General features: G+C 39.0%; 1 protein-coding gene across 1 annotated transcript in view; it reads right to left on the bottom strand.

Moving 5' to 3' along the window:
- Positions 1–20448, bottom strand: part of SLC2A9 (solute carrier family 2 member 9) — a 315386-nt gene that overhangs the window by 158791 nt on the left and 136147 nt on the right. Inside the window, exon 7 of the mRNA XM_044681454.1 lies at positions 15408–15595. Coding sequence (XP_044537389.1) covers positions 15408–15595 — 188 coding nt within the window. The remainder of the gene's footprint in view (positions 1–15407; positions 15596–20448) is intronic.

Below are 20448 nucleotides of genomic sequence, written 5' to 3'. Positions count from 1 at the left end.
CCCCCGCGACCGAACCGGGGGGAGGTGGTGCAGAGGAGGGGGAAGCGAAGGGGGCGGGACGAGGGAGGGATTTAGGAGGAGGAGAGGGAGAGGGCGGGGTGGTCCCTGCGCGTGACCGGGAGGGGCCGCCGCTCGCACCGTGCTCAGGTAGCCCGGGAGGGAACTGGAGGAGGGAGGAAGGCAGGTTGGGGAGAGCGACCTCTCTCGGGCCCTCACTCTCTCGACCCGCGGCTCACTCGACCTCAACTTCTCTAAGAGCTAGAGGTCGGGGACCTCAGACTACTTTTGGACGCCCCGACCCCCTCCCTTGGGCGGACTGCGCACGCGCAGACCGCGGCCTGAGGGGCGGGGAAGGCAGCGAGCGAGAAGGGAAGTGGGACCTAGTGTGGCTGTTCCCACGTGCGTACCGGGGGAAACTGAGACTCGGAGGCGGCCTAGGGCCTGGCATGAGCGCCGCGGCTGGGGGGAGGACGGGCGGCTGAGGGACCTCGGCACGCTTTGGTCAGCAAGTGTTTATTCAGCGCCTACTGCGTGCCAGACACTGCTCAACACTGGGGAGACATGCATTTAGTAAGCGCCTAATGTGTGCCAGGCACTTGTACAGCTTTGGGGAAACAAAATAAAGATTAAGTGCCTACTGTATACTTGGCCCTATAAGTCAGTGAGCACCTACTGTGTGCCAAGCTCTTGGGGTACAAAGAAAGGTAAAAGGCGGAGGAGGAGGAGCTCAGAATCCAATGGGGAGACAGCATGCACGCAGCTCCGTACAAACAAGCTGTAGATGGGATAAAAGGAACTGAAACGTTTTCTGGAGAAGATGGCATCTTTTCTGCAACTTGGAACCAGTGAGCATAGATAAGGAGGCATGGAGTCTGGAGACAGTTTGTGTGAGCAGCACCCAGGAGCCCAGTCACAGACTGTTAGAAGATGCAAAAAAGGGAACTTTAGGGCACAGAATGTCAAGCTTGTAGGAGCTTAGAACCAAGGACAAAGACTGAGCCTGGGAGACACCTTAGAAGCTAGGCCAATTCCTTCTTTTATAGAGGGGAAAACAGCCCCAAAGGTCGCACACCAAATTAGTGGCAGAGCCAAGATTTAGAACCCAAGTACCCTGGTTACCAGTCCATGTCCCTTCTCTTGTTTTCCCACCAGTTTTCCTTCCTTCCTTCCTTCCTTCCTTCCTTCCTTCCTTCCTTCCTTCCTTCCTTCCTTCCTTCCTTCCTTCCTTCNCCTTCTTTCTTTCTTTCTTCTTTCTTTCTTTCTTTCTTTTTTTCTTCCTTCCTTCCTTCCTTCCTTCCTTCCTTCCTTCCTTCCTTCCTTCCTTCTTTCTTTCCTTTCTTTCTTTCTTTCTTTCTTTCTTTCTTTCTTTCTTTCTTTCTTTCTTTCTTTCTTTCTTTCTTTCTTTCTTTCTTTCTTTCTTTCTTTCCTAATACAGAATGGCAAGGGCTAGACAAACAGAGGTTAACTGACTTGCTCAGTGTATGAGACCCAATTTGAGCCCTTGTCTCCTTGTGACTCTAGGCCTAAAGTTCTATCCACTGGGCCACCTATCCACCCCCTATTATTTTCCTCTTTCATGTATTCTGTTTTCCAGACAAAGAGGATGAATTATTTCCTGATCTCAGACTGTCCTGTCCTACCTGAACACATCCATAAGCCATCCCTCATGCTTTGTGCCCCTCTATCTCTCTGCCTGTTGAAATCCTTCTTATTTTTCGAGATTCATCTCAGGGGTTACTTCTTCCATGAATGAATCAACAAATAATTTAAAGAACCTTCTATGTGCTGGGGGCAAGAGGGAGAGATTCCTCTATTACATATTATATATATCATATGTATTATATGATATATATTATATATTCCCCATTGAATTTGTTTTTATCCTTTTAAATTTTTCTTGCATCACTTTATATCTTTCCCTGGAAGTCATTGTATTTCATTCTATGTTATAGTTATCTATTTATTTGTCAAAACCCCATCCAAGGAGACTAGGAACTCCTGAAGCAGGGATTATGCATTTTTCATCTTTGTATCCCTGTACTTGAGCAGTTTCATATACAGTGGTTGCTTACTAAAAGCGTTTTGCTGCACAAAACATTTCTATTTTGGGAAATTTTTGGACCTGGGATAGCACAGAGCTCATGTTACATAGATTGTCTTTCTTTCCCTTTATAAAATTGATCACTACCTCTTGAAACAAAAGGCTACCACAGGTCACTGCAAGTGAACCGTAATGAATCTCAGGAGATTCTGCAGGCACACACCCCATGTTCAGCAGGCTGCTCACTCACTGGAATAATCTGCCAGTGGAATCAGCTGCCAGACAGAGCATCCCTTTCTACTGTGGAGAATGATTACAAAGACAGAAGGAACTAGGAAGGAAACATGAAAGGATAAAGGGATGGCTAAGAATACAAGATAAGAAAGGGACACCTCCTTCTGGTGTCCATTCCCAAGGTAGAATCATAAACCGTTCATCTTTCACTTAGTAAAAGACCGATATTTTCAACCTTAGCCTATTCCAACTTTCCCTGGTACATAGGGTTATTGGATAACCCTCTTGTTTCCATCAATTCCTTTCCTCTTTCCATAGGGATGCAGATCATAGCCCCACTGTGCCTTGGGAAATGGTGCCATGAATCCCTTTGACTTATCTGAACAGGGCAAAAAACAATGGAATGATGGCCTCTCTAGCCTAGGAATTGTGGGTTTCAATGCAATCCCCAATTTTATAAATGTATTTGGCTATCATAGTACTTTATTTTTTGATGTTGAACCTGAAGTCCACTAAAATCCACAAATCTTTTTTTAAGTATATAGCTATTGAGATACCCCTCCCTCACCTTATGTTCATACTGTTGCTTTTCTGAACTTCGATGTAAGACTTAACATTTTCCATATTAAATTGAGTTTTGATAGACTGAGGGAGGAAATAAAAAAAACCTATTCCAAAATCTTGGATCCCTCATTTTTTAAAGAATAACTGTGATTGGGAAAGGCCTCCTCTAGAAGATGGGATTTTAGCTGGGACTTGAAATCCCGAAGCTCATTTTTTGCTTGACCATGGTCTACAATCAGGACCTCCTCCTCTTATGTGGTAATCTTTGAAGCATCCTATCTCATTCTCAGAATTGAGTCTCTTTAGCTTCTAAGAAAGAAATTGATTTCTTTTTTTAAAAATGTACTTTTCCCCAATTACATGTAAAAACAATTTTTAACCTTTGTTTTTTTGAGTTCTAAATTCTCTCTCCTTTCCACACTCCCTTTCACTGCCTCTCTCCTCCCCCCTCTCTCTGAGACGATAAACAATCTGATATAGATTCCATATGGGCAATCATGTAAAACCTTTTTCCATGTTAGTCATTTTTTGGAAGAGATCTCAAACAAAAACAAAAACAAAAAAAAAGGTGAAAGTGAAATGTAGTATATTTGGGTCTGTAGTCAGATTCCATCAGAAGAACTTGACTAAAAAATTTACATCATTCTCTTCTATTGTTTGCTACAGTAGTTAATATCCTGATTAGGAAGATTCCCTCCTTACAATTCTCTGCTTCCAATGACTTGGTCTCAGTGTTAGCACCATTCTGCTATCTTATGCTCACAGTGAATCCATCACATTCCAGTTTAATCCTGAAATAAATAAATGAAAAAGACCCTGAGATTCCTTTTCATCTCTACATTCTATGATTTTCCAAAAATACTTTGATGTTTACACACTACAGTATAATAAATATTGGATGTAGAGTCCAAAGATCTGGGTTCTATTTCTGCTGCTTATTAGCAGACTGTGGGCGAGTCACTCCCTCCGAGTTTTACTTTTCTCATGCATAAACTGTGAATGATAATAATTGTAATATTTAGCTCATAGAACTGTGTGACAAAAACATTTTGTAAATACTCATAAACTTCCCATAAAAAGAGTGAATTAACCTTGCTGTTAATAGTCCAGAGTAATAAAAGGAACATTAACAAATAATATGCAATAGGAGAGAATTCACCTAAATCTGGGGAAGACAAACCTCTAGCATCATTAAAATAAAATAATACAGAGGAGGGAAACAACAAACTGGGACAAATTTTTATAATAAATCTCTCTGATTTCTCACATATATAGAGAAATAAGTCAAATTCATAGGAATATAATCCATTCCCTAATTGAAAAAATGGTCAAAGGATATGAACAAGCAGTTTTTGAATGAAGAAATCAAAGTTATTGATAATCATATTAAAAATGTTCTAAATCACTCAATTAGAGAAATACAAATTGAAACAATGCTGAGGTAACACCTCATACCTATCAGACGGGCCAACATAACAGTAAAGTGATAAATATTGGCAGAGATGTGGCAAAATTGGGACACTAATGCATTGTTGGTGGAGCTGTGAACTGATCCAACCATTCTGGAGGGCAATTTGGAACTATGCCCAAAAGGCTATAAAACTGTGTATTCCCTTTGATTCAGTAATACTATTCCTGGGTCTGTATCCCAAAGAGATAAAAAAGGGTGGGAGGACCTACTTGTACAAAAATATTTACAGCAGGTATTTCTTGTGGTGACAAAGACTTGGAGGTTCAAGGAATGTCCAACAGTTGGGAGATAAGTGAACAAATTGTGGTATATGATGGTGATGGAATACTATTGTGCTATAAGAAATGATAAACAAGGTGATTACTGAAAAAGCTAGAAAGACCTATATGAACTGATGCAGAGTGAAATAAGCAGAACCAGGAGAGTGCTGTACACAGTAACTGAAATATTGTGGAAAAATCAAATATGATAGACTTTGTTAACAATACAGTGATCCAGGACAATTCTGAAGGGCTTATGACAAGAATGCTATCCATCATCAGAGAAAGAACAGTTGGAGTCAGAATGCAGATGAAAGTATACTGTTTTTCACTTTATTTGTGTTTTATTTTGGGGTTTTGGCTTTATATGTTTATTCTCTTACAAAAATGAACAGTATGGAAATATATTTTGCATGTAATACAAGTATTACCCAGATCGAATTGCTTGCCAACTCTGGGAGGGAAGAATACAATTTGGATCTTGTAACTTCAGAAAATGTATGTAGAAAAGTGTTATTATATCTTTAAAAAATAGAGTCATAGCCTGGGAGAGGATCTCAGCTGTCATACAGTCTAACCATAAATAAAAAAGAATGCCCACATAACATATTTGACAAATAGTCCATTTGAAAGATCAAATTAATGAGAAATCTGAGAAAGACATATCTGGCAATAGTCCAAGAGTGTTAATTACAATTTGACTCTTTATTTCCTTTACTGTCTTTTTACAAAGTCCTTATACTTCAGGGAAACAATGACCTTTATATAAAGGTGGGAAGGGAGCAGCTAGATGACTCAGTGGATTGAGAGCCAGGCCTCTAGATGGGAAGTCCTGGATTCAAATCTGGACTCTAACACTTCCTAGCTGTGTGACCTTGGGCAAGTCCCCAAGCTCCCATTTCCTAACCCATACTACTCTTCTGCCTTGGAACCAATACATAGTATGGATTCTAAGACAGAAGGCAAGAGTTAAAGTGGGAACTAGCATTTTTATAGAAAAATCAAAATATAACACAAAAATGCCAAGGTGTAGGCATTTTTTGATATAGTTACCTTTTAAGGACATTTTTCGATTAGTGTTCATGAAGACCTCTGGGGAGAAAACAGTAAAAGCAATCTATACCCCTATAGTAGGAAAATTTTTTCAAATAAGGAACTGAAACTAGAGTGGTAAACTCTTGAAGGGAAAAGAAATGATAGTTTATTTGATGGAAATCTTATATTTGTCTAAGGGGTGATACTATTCTCAACATACAGGGGTGAACAAGGGACAGGAAGTCTAAACAAAGCAATTTTCCTGCTTCTCTTCAAGCAACATATAAACATCAACTGTTATCACTTTAGTGGTTCAGGTTTTCATTGATCTTTTAAGAGTAGAATTAAATGTTGTACAGGGATTTGAGAGAATGATCACTGGATTCTAGCCCTGTTTTTTCAATATGTGACTGTGGATAAGCTATTCTTTCTGAGTCCCACTTTCCTTTTACATGTGAAATTCTAAGACTCATCATAGATTTGTAAGCTTCTTTCCAAATTTCACATTCCATCATCAAAAGATAGTTGTGTTTATATACATATGCATACATATACATATATAGTGTATAAAATATATATACACATATATTCCTATCTAGCTCATTGGTACAAAATACTATGTAAGTGAAATGTATTACAACAATTATTCATGAATCTTCTCTAAAACATCCACCATGCATCTGTTGTTCTGCCTGCTATCAACTGCACAGAATAATACACACCTCCCAGGATCAGCTCATCACCTCTAATCTCAACACCATGCTATTAACTCCAACCACCTCCCTCAGCCTACTTTCCTCTTTAATTGGAGGGTTGAGGGTAGAGTACCAAACTCCTCCCAATGCCTTCCTTTATAGAGGGCAGAAACTGGCCTTAACTCATTCACTCTGTATCTTCTGCCTTGTGTGTGGCTTCAGTTCCACAGAACAAGATGCCCCCACTGTCCCTGCTTTCCTGCCCCCTTTTGTGTGATGTCTCCTCCCATTAGATTGTATGCTCCTTCAGAGCAAGAACTGTCTTTCTTTTTATTAATTGTATCCCTAATGCTTATCACAGTACCTGGCACCTAGAAGCCACTTGTATGTTTATTGGCTTACATGGTTTGAAAAACTGGGAATTGTAATTGCTAATATTTATGTAGCATGTAAAAGGTTCTGCTAAATGCTTTATACACAAACACACACACGTGTGCACACATGTACACTGCTTGTTGAGAGGATCAAAGGAGATAACATATGTAAAACACTTTGCAAATCTCAAAGGACTCTATAACATTAGAAGCATTTATAGAAAGCTTTAAGATTTACAAAGTCCTTTACCACTATTATCTAATTTTATCTCATAATAACCTCCTAGGGTGATTGTGAGGATCAAATGAGATAAGCTTAGTAAAGCACTTAGCATGATGTCTGACACAGAGAAGTTGCTAAATAAATCCCCTTTCCCTTCTCTGCTTATCCTTGCAACAAGCCTAGGTACTATTATTATCCCCACTTTTTCAGATGAAGCACTTGAGGCTATAAGGTTAAATGACTCACCCAGGGTGACACAGCTAGGAAGCATCTGAGGCCCGATTTTACTTAACCTGTTTTAACCTCAGATGCTTCATCTATAAAATTCACATCTTCTTGACTCCAGGTATAATCTTCTATCCACTGTTCCTTATAGCTGCAATTATTATCATATTTATTTATTTTGAAAAACTCATACCTTCTGTCTTAGTATCAGCTCTAAATCAGAAGACAGAAGAGTGGCAGAGGCTAGGCAATCGGGATTAAGTGACTTGCCCAAGGTCACACAGCTAAGAACTGTCTGAGGCCATATTTGAACCCAAGTCCTCCTGATTCCAGGCTTGGTTGCTCTTTCCATCATATTACCTAACTGTGCCTATTATAGTTATTATTATTAATAACAACAATTTGAGTGAAGAGTTCTTTGACTTGGTTGCAAAGTAAAGATGATTTCCTCTTCTCATTTTGATAGAAAAGCTCTTCTTTACCACTGAAGATAGAGCAAAGCTGGTTTAAGTGAAGCTTATTCAATGGAGCAGTTTCAGGTCAGTCCTGACCACTTCCTGTAAATTTTATATTTTGTTGACACCACACCTCTTACCACCAGAAATGAGAGTCATTCCAGAGATCCTGGTCTTTGAAATTATACTTCTTAAAGAGATCCCCAAACTCCAAAGTATTAGCTTTGAATACACTATCCTTAGAGAGTTCTTTTAATAAGAGTTGCTAAACTGTGTGTGCCTAGAAAAGCACTGTCTATCCCTTATTGCTCTTCTGCCTTGGAACCAATACTTAGTATCAGCTCTAAGATAGAAGGTTAAGAGTTGCTACACTTAATGCAAAGCAGCTAGGTGGAACAGCATATAGAACACTAGCCCTGGAATCAGGAAGATTCATTTTGAGTTCAAATCTGGCATCAGAAACTTACTGGCTATACAACCCTGGACAAGACACTTAATCCTGTTGACCTCAGTTTCTTTATCTGTCAAGTGAGCTGGAGAAGGAAATGGCAAACCACTCTAGTATCTTTGCCAAGAAAACTCCAAATGAGGTCACAAAGCATCAGCTATTACTGAAAACAATTGAAAAACAACAACGATATTGACTTAAGGAAGAAATAATCATTTCTAAGATAGAAGAGTGACAAAGGCTAGACAACTGGAATTAAGTGACTTACCCAAGGTCACAGAGCATTCTAGTATCTTTGCTAAGAAAATCCCATATGGGGTTCCAAGGAGTCAGACATGATGGAAATGACTGAACAACTACAATTATATGCCAGGAACTATGTTAATTTCTGGTAATTTTTCAATTCAACAAATATTTATTAAACACTTACCATGTGCCAAGAATTATGCTAAGTGTAAGTGATACAGACAAGAGAAAGAAATACAGTCTCTGTCCCTCAAGGAGCTTACAATCTAATGAAGACAGACAACACACAAAAGGAAACTGGGGGGCAGCTGGGTGGTTCAGTGGAAAGAGTCAGGTTCAGAGATAGGAGGTCCTGGGCTCAGATCTGGCCTCAGACATTTCCTAACTGTATGACCCTGGGCAACCAATATACAATATTGATACTAAGACGTAATATAAGCATTTTTTTAAAAAAGAGAAACTGGAAGGGTTAGGGGGAAACCAGTGGGTATGATGTTCTGTGGAGTGCAAACAAAGCAGAGATGCTGATAGGAAGTGGAGACACAATTAAGAATAGAAAGTCCTTGTCTTCAAGAAGCATACATTCTCTGTGTGACCCTGGGCAAGTCACTTGACCCCCATTGCCCACCCTTACCACTCTTCCACCTATGAGCCAGTACACAGAAGTTAAGGGTTTAAAAAAAAAAGAAGCATACATTCTAATAAGGGAGGATAGCACATAAAAGACACTTTTCCTATTTGTCATCAAATATAGAACGTTGTGGTTGAAAAGATGGGCATAATAGCAAAATAATAATTTGTTCTCCACATCAACCCTGTAAGGTAGGCACTGTAGACAGTATCATTCCAGTTTTCTTTTCATTTTTCTTTTTTTTTTACTTATATGTAGAAGCAGCATTTAACAATTGTTATCTGACATTTTGTGATCAGAGAGAAGGGGTATACAGCTCGGGGATGGTAGAATGAAGGACTGAATCCAAGTCTTCTGACTCGAACCTCACTGCCCTTTACACACTGTCACCATAGAACATTTTAATACAAATGGTTGTTTTAAAAAAGTGTGTGTGCGTGTGTACGTGTGCATGTGTAGTTGTCTATCTAATAGCATGTAGAAACAGCTTGTGGTTTGCTAAGTGGTGGGACAACCACTTAGCAATTAGTCCTTTCCAAGCTCTTAGACCAATCCTTCTTGCCACTGAAGATCTAACACTGGGTCAAAGTCAAGACTAATATAAAGTCCTGAAGCAGGCTGGTTCTTATGCAAAGAGTAAGTGACTTGAGGAAAATGCTGAAGCAGAACGTAAGTAATCCCAAGTGACAGATCTAATTTTAGGGAAAGGGATGCGAATGCCATTGGAAGGAGTTGGGGGAGAAAGGAAAAAGCTTAAGCTGCCAAATTCTCTTTTCTTATTGTCCCCATAGGATGCAAAGAGCAAAATGAATAAAAGGAGAAATTATTAGAAAAACAAAGGGGCATGCCATGCTCAATCTGTTTGCTTGGTTTTGTATGGATTCTCTCTTAATCCATCCTTGATTCATCTTTCCTCTGCTAAAGCGATTTCTCTAAAACATAGGTCTATGGTTTTCTTCTCTCCAATGCTACCAGACCCATCAACTCCAGTCACTCCCTATTACTTCCACAATCCAATAGAAACAGCTATGTTTGACATTTAAAGTTCTTCACAACCTGGACCCTTTCTGTGTTTCCACCTACTCAATTTTCTAACTCATGGAACACCACATTTTTCCATTTCTCAATTAACCAATCGCTTAGCCCTTACTGTGCTAAATGTTGGGTAAAAAGATGGCAAAAGACAATCCCAGCCCCTAAGGAGCTTCTAATCTTAATTTCTGTGCCTTTGCCCTGTCTGTTCCCCTGCTTAGAATGCTTTTGCTTCCTCAACTCCTTCTCTTGGTTTCTCTGGTTTCTTCTAGACTCAGCTAAGAATCCTACTTTCTACAGAACCGCATTCCTGGGCCACCTAACTTCTGCGGGTTTCCCCTCTCAGAATATCTTTCATTTACTCTGTGTATTAAGGGGATGGTCCAGTGAGGACCCAGGTCCAGAGACAGGCACCCCCTGAGCTCCCAAGTTTATATATAATCTTAGGACTAGGCTCTCATTAGTTGATCTCTCATTATACTTACATGCATGTGTGCATACGTGCATACATGTATATATGTAATTTTACACATATGTATTGATAAGAGATATGTACATATGCACAGCCTATGCATACTTGGTTACATGTATGTATGAATAAATGCATGATACATATCGATGTATATATGAATATATATACATATAAGTACATATAAGATTATAGCTTGTGTGGATTTAATTACTTATATGTTATTTCCCTTAGTTTTATATATTTATATGTTTATTATATTATGTGTATAATAGTCTAATATTCTATATTTACATAATATTCTATTGTACATTGATATGATATTCTACTATTGTATATTCCTATAATATATTATTATATTTATATACCTGTCGTATGCAAAATATATAATATGATCTATTATATAAGATATCCATCTCTTATAGGTATTTAGTTGATTACAAACTGTCTACTCTATTAGAATGTGAGCTCCCTGAGGGCAAAGGCTGCTTTTGTCTTTCTTTCTTTACTCTGCACTTAGCATAGTAACTACTATGTAGCAAACACTGCCATGCTTGCTGACTGACGGAATCCATCATTAGAAGGGAACTCAGAAGCCTTTGGATCACAGGGCTTTAAAGTTATAAGAAATCAGAGGCCAAACACAACCTGAAGAAGAAACTCCTCTCCGCAGTGTCCAAGCTGTTTGTGAACATCGCCCAGTAACAAAGAGTACCCTACCTTCTCCATTCCATCCATAATTTCCACCCATTGTTCCTTGAGTTTCTCTCTCTGGCGACAAGCAGGGAGAAGGATAGGGACTGGACCCATGATTTCATTGGTATAGGAAATTCTCAGTGAGATAATTCTCTCCACCAATATAGGTGGCACCACCCCTCCAACCTAGAGATTAAATTACTTGCCTAGCATCACATGGACAATTGATGTATGTAAGTTAAGTTTTGCAAGGATTTGCAAGAAGCCATGCCTGTGGACAAGGTTTCCAGTTGGACACCTGGAATCTTGGGAGATTCCTGATGCCATCCTGGGGCATGAGACCAATCAGAGGTAAGACTTCAACTCAGGACTTCCTAGTTCCGAGACCAACTCTCTATCCCTTATGCCATGTAAGGCTAATTCTTTTTAAATATGAAGATAGCTTTTAATTCAAGTATCTTTCTTATGTTGGACGGCTATCCATCTTTAAGTAAAAACTGGACCAGAACACAGGACATCTGGATTCAAATTCTAGGTCTACCACTAAGTGGATTTGTAATCTTATAGTTTATGTTTCCTAGTCTTTAATTTCTTGGTCTAGAAAATGAGATTAATTAACCTCTATGAATCTACCATATCTATAATGTGAGTATTTCTTCTAATGATGGAGTATAGATATAACCCATCTAGACTTTGGAGGCAGCTTATGGTATAGTAGATAAAATGCTGGGCCCAAGAAGACCTCAGTTAAAATCCAGGCTTGTTACTCTGGGCAAACCACTTAACCTCTGTCTGCCTCAGTTTCCTTAACTGTAAAATGAAGATAATAATAATATCTATTTACCTACCTTCCATAATTGCTTAATACAATGCCTAGCATAGAGTAGGTGATTAATAAATGATTTTTTTCCTTTCTTTGTTATCATTAATGACACTTTCCAAAATATCAACATAGGGAGGCTCTAAGGTTAAAATAAGGTAATAGGTCTAGAAGTACTTTGAAAAAAGATGGTTTGACAAATAAATAAATGCATGGTATTGAGTGAGAAAAACCCAATTCCCATTTAAGTACATTTCATGGTGAAAGGTAGTAAATAAAGGCAGGTGACCGGGAATTTACTTAACCCAGTCTGGGGCAATGATCTCTTTAGGCTCAGAGAGCAAGATGTCTACTCTCTGACTTAGGCCAGTTGACAACCACTCTGTACTTCAATTAAAAGGTAAAAGGTTTATTGAAAGCTATAAATTAGGATAGGGTAAGGTAAGGTATATGGGCTGAGGTTTCCCTACTCCTAATAAATTCTACCTTTCCCTACCATCTGATTTAGCAATGAGTCACTTTGATCCTCAGCAAAACTGAGGCTAAACTAACTCCCTCTCTGTCTCAAGTTTCCCCATCTAATTTAGCTTTCCTAGGTTAAGCCCACATTAAGTATATTCTCTCATAAAAGTCACAGATATTATGAGGAGTCAGGATCAGGTGTCAGGAGTGACCTGGACACCAAGGTTAATGCCCACCAAAGGCAACTGAGAAGTTTAGGTCACTGTCTCTGGTAATTCCTGCTTGAGACTTCTTCAGATGTTGAAACAGATTACAGGACCAAACATGGATATCAGGAATTGATTGAGTAAGCACAGGAACAGATTGTAGATCAGTAGGAGGAAAGATCTGGGTTTAGGAGGTGTGTACTTCTCCTGGGTCCAAACACAACTCCCCGATGGCAATTATCTCCTTCAGAATTCTAACCCAGGATTCTGAGAGCTTTCCCTGCCCTTATCCTGGTTCTCTTCATTCCATCCACTCTGTATTTCCACTCTGGTTCATTTCCTTCTTCCCAAATTCCCAAATTCCCATTTATCAATGGTCACCTTCATTTAGCTGCCCATTATAGTAATAGAGTTTTCTTTTGCAAAGTCATATTATATACTCATAGGGGCAACTAGATTGGTGTAATGAATAGAGCACCAGGCTTGGAATGAGGAAGATCTGAATTCAAATTTGACCTCAGATACTTAGAAGCTGTGTGACTCTGGGCAAGCCACTTAACCCTTATTGCCTTAGTTTCCTCATTTGTAAAATCAACTGGAGAAGAAAATAGCAAACCTCTCCAGTATATTTGCCAAGAAAACCACAAACAGGGTCAAAATGAGTTAGACTTGACTAAAAATCATTGTATACTCATAACAACCCTCTAATACATGAAGGGCAAGTGTTAAATTTCCATTTTCCAGACAAGAAAACTGAGGTTATGAGAGGTTTAGAAACTTTCCCAAGGTAACAAGATCCCATTAACATGCCCCAGTACTTGTTCAGACTGTTAGCTTTGTCTTTAATGTCTTCCCCTACCTTTCTTTATCTCTTTAATTCTTATGCATTATTAAAAGTCCAAATCAAATATCACCTTCATGAAGTCTTCCTTGATTATCTGAGTAAAACATGACTTTGCACTTCCAACTTCACATTATACTTAGTTGGGTACATCAGTGATGCACTTATCATGAAATAATGAGAATTATAGCTGTGCCTTTGTCTAGTGTCACACTACTAGGCTATAAAATCTCTAGTGACGGAATTCTAAACTTTCTCCTCTGGAGCCTTGCATGTTGTTTTGAACACAAATTGATTGGACAGCTCCTCCCAGGATTCCTTTTAAGGAAGGAGCCCAGACATAGGCAGTCATATTGTCATTCCTCATCCTGCCCTGAACTGCCTCTACCATTCCAGCCTTCTCTCCTCTCTCTCCTTTTCAACTTCCTCTCTACCCCTAATTAGAATATAAACTCCTTGATGGCAGAGACTGTCTTTCATACTGCTAGGATTTGTATTCCCAGCATTTAGCCCAGTGTCTAGCACATGGCAAATGCTTTAGGAATAAATAGGTAGAGGGATAGAAAAATATAGTAAGTTTAAGAGAAAATGACCATGAGATCTCAAATGAGACTAAGCCCAAGAGACTGAGAGATTGTAAAATAAACCAAATTTGAGAGATCTTGAGGAATAAAAAAATATAAGATCATAGTTCTAATGAAAGACAGCTCTTTTTTATTTTGGAAATTGGATAAATCACAAAGACCCTATCTTATAATAATGTTGTTTTAAAAAAAAACTCTCGTCTTCCATCTTGGAATCAATGTAGAATATTGGTTTCAAGGCAGAAAAGTGATAAGGGATAGACCTGGTGCTATCCATCAAGGTGCCTCAATAATGCAATAATGCAAAAGAAATGCAAAGTAAACCACTGAGATACATTTGTCAAAATATTTGAAAAACAAATGAATGAACACAAGATTAAGTCCAAGCTTGAAGGGACCACAGAGGCATCTTGTCAATCCCCGCCCCATTTTTTTGTAAAATCACTGAGTGATTAAGTGACTTTCTCAAGGCCACACAGGCAATATACTTTATAAAAATAGCACTGAAACCTTTTCCTCTGACTATGGGAAAGTTATTTAATCTCTCTCAGTTTCAGCTTCCTAATTTATAAAATGGAGAAAGCAACAACATTTACATTGTGTTGTTTGGGGGTTAAATGAGATTTTTATATACAAAATGCTTTGCAAACCTTAAGGCACAATATAAATGCTAGCTATTATTTTTCATTACCATCACCACAATATTAGCTCATATTTCAATAGTTCTTGAAGGATTAATAAGATGCTTTCCTAATAGCACATTGGAATGGATGGTTCAGATAATATTAAGCCCATTTTATAGATAAGAAAACTGAGCATTAAGGGGTGGAGTGAGTTGCCCAAACTCCCATAGTGCCAGATCTAGAACTATAATCCTGATGTCCTAAATTCATTTCCAGCATTCTTTCTCCCACACAGCACTGCCTAACATAAAATTGTGTTGTCAGATGTAAACAAACAAAAATCAGCAGTGACCAAAGGAAGGTTTTTAACTCCTAAAATGTTGTGTGGGCTGTTTCAAACACACCTGCTTAGTGACCTAACCTTCCATCCCAGAGGGTCCAGCTGCTGCCATCAGCAACTCCCAAAGGGGCAAGGGGCCTCGTCTAGTCTCCTTTGGCTGATGCCATGGGATGAAGGATGATACTTCTTTGCCCCCTTCTATACAGGCTTTTGGAGGTCAAATATTGGGAGGGCACAAAGGGTATAGAGCTCTGCCAGAGTCCATTTACATCATGGGAGTGGATTTCTCTCTCTAATGTCCCTCTGCATAATTTCTATACTGAGTAATGTGACATTTAAATACTTTCCAGGATAAAGATACAACCCTTCCCCCTCTGAAAAACCTATTATCAAGGAATGTTAGCCAGGGGCAGACAGAAAAGAAGTACTTACCGCATTAAGCCCGCAGAGCTGGTAGCAAGCCATGGTGATAATCACTGTAATTATCTGCCAACGAACAGAACGCCTTGTCAGAAGTTCCCAGACTGAGACTAAGCGAATATTTCTCTGAACACGACTCTCTTCCAGGGCCTCTTCCATTTCTTGGGAGACATCCATTTTCCCAAGGAATGTTTGAAATGCTGCAAACAGAAAGAAATATGCTCTAGAACTCCAAACTAGGATTCCAGGGTTCTATTCCTGACTATCTGACTTTTGGTGAATGAATAGATGAACTAATTAATGGATGAAAGAAAACACATTTTTAAGAACTTCTTGTGTGCCTAATAATCCCTCTAGGCCTCAGTTTTTTCCTTTATAAAATGAAGGCAATGGACTAGATTATTTTTAAGGTTTCTTCCAGCAGTAACAATCTGTGTTCTAAAGTCTCTCCTAACACAAATCTTTCATGATGCCATTTCTCTAGGATTTTGTGTTCTTTTTAAGTATTAAGATTGATATGTAGGAGTGGTATAGTCATTCATTTTCTAAATACCTAATAAATATGTAGGGACTGGGAAAGACACAAAGAGGAATTATACATGGTCCTTGACCTCTAGGAGTTTACAATCTAGGATAGGCAAAAAAGCACACACTCAAAAATATATAATACAAATTTTAAATGGAGAAATTTATGGGAGTGCAAACTTCCTTGAGACTGAACCAGAGAAACATGGCTTACAACTGGATGGCAGCAGCACCATGCTCTTTCTAATGTTTCTTATTTTGGTTTAACCTATTGCGGCCCCATTGCTCATTCTGATACTGACTCATTAGAACAAAAAGTCAGTTCATTGAACTGTTCCTTTTCAAGGCATGAATATCAGAATAAGTATACTATTGGAAAAAATCAAGACTTTGGGATCTTTATAAGATAAAATTAAATGTAGAATCACTACTGGGCTTCCGGTTAAGATGGCAGCAGTGTAAGGAGCAGCTGCTCAATCTCTCCTGACCGAAGCATACAGAACTCCTCAAGGGGAAATAAAAACGAGTCCAGAAGAACGAAGGAACCCCACAACAGGGCGCAGCATTGAAGATACGCAGAATTGGGGCATTTCCACACTCTAAAGGGGTGAAACAGCTCTCACTAAAACCTAAAATGCGAGAGGAAGAAGCCCCTTCCCCGCCCCCCCCCACCCCACACCTCGCACAACGCCAACACACAAGTGGGAAAACAGGACTGGGGCAACCAGATAATCACTGGCAGCCCCAGGGCTTGTACCTGTGTGCAGCAAGATGAGGGACCCCAAGTGTCTGGGGGCACCCATGGACTTTCCCGAAGCCTCCACGTGGGTAAAAGCACTGCCTCAGGCAGGGACAAAGGCCTCTAAAACACAACCTTTCCCAAGTGCTGAAGGCATCGCCTCAGGTGCAAATAAAGATCTCCAGCCCACAGACTTTCACTACCTTCTGCAGGGGTGAAGGCAGGCCCTAAGAGCATCTGCGCAGGCAAAGGCAGTGCCCTAGGCTTGGATAATGATCTCCAGCCCAGGCTTGGACCTCCAGTGAGGACCCCGTGCAGACCCAGCACGGCAGTGGAAGCAGCCCCAAAGACTGCTGAAGGAACCTCGGGCAGAGGGGCAGACCAGGAACTACCAGGAGGCCTGACCCCAAGGACAAGGAGACCAGAGCCCCCGGGAGCTTGCAAGGCCCAGGCAGACCCTGAGTGCAAAGACAAAGCTGAAAAGGGGCGGGGCTAACAATGGCCAGCAATAAGGAAGTCCAGAAGAAAAAGACTATCAAGAGAAACTCTGGAACACTGGACAACTTCTACACAGAGAAAATCTAGACAACAGAGGAGGGAAAACAAAAACCCAAACCTCCCCCCAAAAATGAAAGCTGGTCACAAGCTATGGAAGAGTTTAAAAATGAAATGCTGAGGAAGATGGAAGAAATCTGGCAAGAAAATAACAGTTTAAAAGGCAGAATTTCGTAATTGGAAAGTGAGACAAGACAACTGAAGACCAAAAATGACCAGATTGAAAAGGAAAACCAAAAAATTATAGCCGAAAACCAAAACATTAAAGCCGAAAACCAAAACATTAAAGCCGAAAACCAGTCCTTAAAGGCTAGAATCGAACATTTAGAAACCAATGATCTCTCAAGACAACAAGAACAAATAAAACAAAGTCAAAAGACTGATAAAATAGAAGCAAACATGAAATATCTCAATGAGAAAGTGACAGACCAAGAAAACCGGTCTAGAAGAGACAACTTGAGAATCATTGGTATTCCAGAAAAGGCAGAAATTAATAGAAACTTGGACTCCATACTTAAAGAAATTATTCAGCAAAATTGCCCTGAAGTTCTACAACAAGAGGGCAATATAGACATTGAAAGGATCCATAGATCACCCTCTACACTGGACCCAGAAAAGACAACACCCAGAAATATAATAGCGAAATTGAAGAGCTTTCAAGTTAAAGAAAAAAATCTTACAAGAAGCCAGAAAGAGACAATTCAAATATCAAGGAGCACCAAAAAGGATCACACAGGATCTGGCAGCCTCAACGCTAAAAGACCGCAAGACTTGGAATACAATACTCAGAAAGGCAAGAGAGCTGGGCCTTCAGCCACGAATCAACTACCCAGCGAAACTAACCATATACTTTCAGGGGAAAGTATGGGCATTCAACAAAATTGAAGAATTCCAAGTTTTTGCACAAAAGAGACCGGGACTAAATGGAAAGTTTGACACTCAACCACAAATATCAAGAGAAAGATGAAAAAGTAAATAAGAAACAGAGGGAAAAGAAAGAAAACTCATAGTCTTTTAAGCTTGACTCTTTAAGGGCATAAATAAGATCTAATTTTCTGTATTACTAGGTGGAGAAATGCTATGTATAATTCTCTATAGTGAACTCTATACACTATTATAATATTCACTATGATAGCAACCAGAAGAATAATTCATAGGGAGAGGACAGGATACTAAATGGTCTAAGAAGACATGGGGGTGGGAAAGAAGGGGGGAATAGTAGGAGACACCAAGAAAAATCCGAGTAAATAAGAAAAATAAGATATTCTATTACACACAAAGAGGGCATGGGAAGGGGAGGGGATAAATAATACCATAAGAAGGAGAGGAAGAAAGCATAATCAAACCTTACTCTCAGTGTAATCAATCCGGAGAAGGAAGAGTAGCTTTATTATCCATCCGGATAAAAAACTCTATCTAACCCTACTGAGAAAGTCAGAAGGGATAAACCAAAGGGAACAGGGGAGTGGGGAAGCCAAAAAAGGGAGGGGAGAAGAAGGTGGAGGGAATTCATTTGGTCTTTAAAAAACAAAAAGAGGGGAACAACAAGGGAGGGGGCAGAAAGGGAAATCAATCAAGGGAGGGGATAAGGGATACCGGCTCAAAGCAAACCACTGGTGTAAAAGAAAATAGTGTAATAAGAAGGAGTAGGTCTAGGGGAGGATACAAAAATGTCAGTGAATACACAACTAACAATTGTAACTCTGAATGTGAACAGGATGAACTCACTCATAAAATGGAAGCAAATAGCAGTGTGGATCAGAAACCAAAATGTTACCATAGGTTGTCTACAAGAAACACATATGAGGCGGGTAGACACACACAAGTTCAAGGTTAAAGGTATGAGCAAAATCTTTTGGGCATCAAATGAGAAAAAGAAAAGCAGGAATGGCTATCATGATCTCTGACAAAGCCAAAGTAAAAATAGATATGATTAAAAAAGACAGGGAAGGTCATTACATCCTGATTAAAGGCAGTATAAACAATGAGGAAATAACACTGCTCAATATATATGCACCAAGTGGTATAGCATCCAAATTCATAAAGGAGAAACTGGCAGAGCTCAAGAAGGAAATAGATAGGAAAACCATAATAGTGGGAGATCTAAATATTCCCCTTTCAGATCTAGATAAATCAAACCAAAAACTAAATAAGAAAGAGGTAAGAGAGATGAATGAAGTCCTAGAAAAATTAGATTTAATTGATATGTGGAGAAAAATAAATAGGGACAAAAAGGAATACACCTTCTTTTCAGCTGCACATGGTACATTTACAAAGATTGACCATGTAATAAGGCATAGAATCATGGCAAACAAATGCAAAAGAGCAGATATAATAAATGTAACTTTCTCAGATCATAATGTGATAAAAATAATAATCAGTAAGGGTACCTGGACAGGCAAGTCAAAAACCAATTGGAAATTAAACAATATGATTCTCCAAAACCAAATTGTCAAAGAAGAAATCATAGAAACAATCAACAATTTCATTGAAGAGAATGACAATGATGAGACATCCTACCAAACTCTGTGGGATGCAGCCAAGGCAGTACTCAGGGGGAAATTTATATCCTTGAGTGCATATATTAACAAATTAAGGAGGGCAGAGATTAATGAATTGGGCATGCAACTCAAAAAATTAGAAAGCGAACAAATAATAAACCCCCAGATGAAAACTAAATTAGAAATACTAAAAATTAAGGGAGAAATTAATAAAATCGAAAGTAAAAGAACTATTGAATTAATAAATAAGACTAGAAGCTGGTATTTTGAAAAAACAGATAAAATAGACAAAGTACTAGTCAATCTAATAAGAAAAAGGAAAGAAGAAAACCAAATTGACAGGATTAGAGATGAAAAGGGAGACCTCACCTATAATGAAGGGGAAATTAAGGCAATCATTAAGAACTATTTCGCCCAATTATATGGCAACAAATATAACAATTTAGGAGATATGGATGAATATTTACAAAAATATAAATTGCCTAGATTAACAGCAGAAGAAATAGAATACCTAAATAATCCCATATCAGAAATAAAAATTGAACAAGCCATTAAAGAACTCCCTAAGAAAAAATCACCAGGACCTGATGGATTCACAAGTGAATTCTATCAGACATTCAAAGAGCATCTAATCCAAATACTATACAAATTATTTGATATGATAAGCAAAGAAGGAGTCCTACCAAATTCCTTTTATGACACAAATATGGTACTGATTCCAAAGCCAGGGAGA

The sequence above is a fragment of the Gracilinanus agilis genome, chromosome 6 (assembly GCF_016433145.1).
Source record: "Gracilinanus agilis isolate LMUSP501 chromosome 6, AgileGrace, whole genome shotgun sequence".
NCBI lineage: Eukaryota > Metazoa > Chordata > Mammalia > Didelphimorphia > Didelphidae > Gracilinanus > Gracilinanus agilis.
This window is presented reverse-complemented; position numbering and strand designations above follow the sequence as displayed.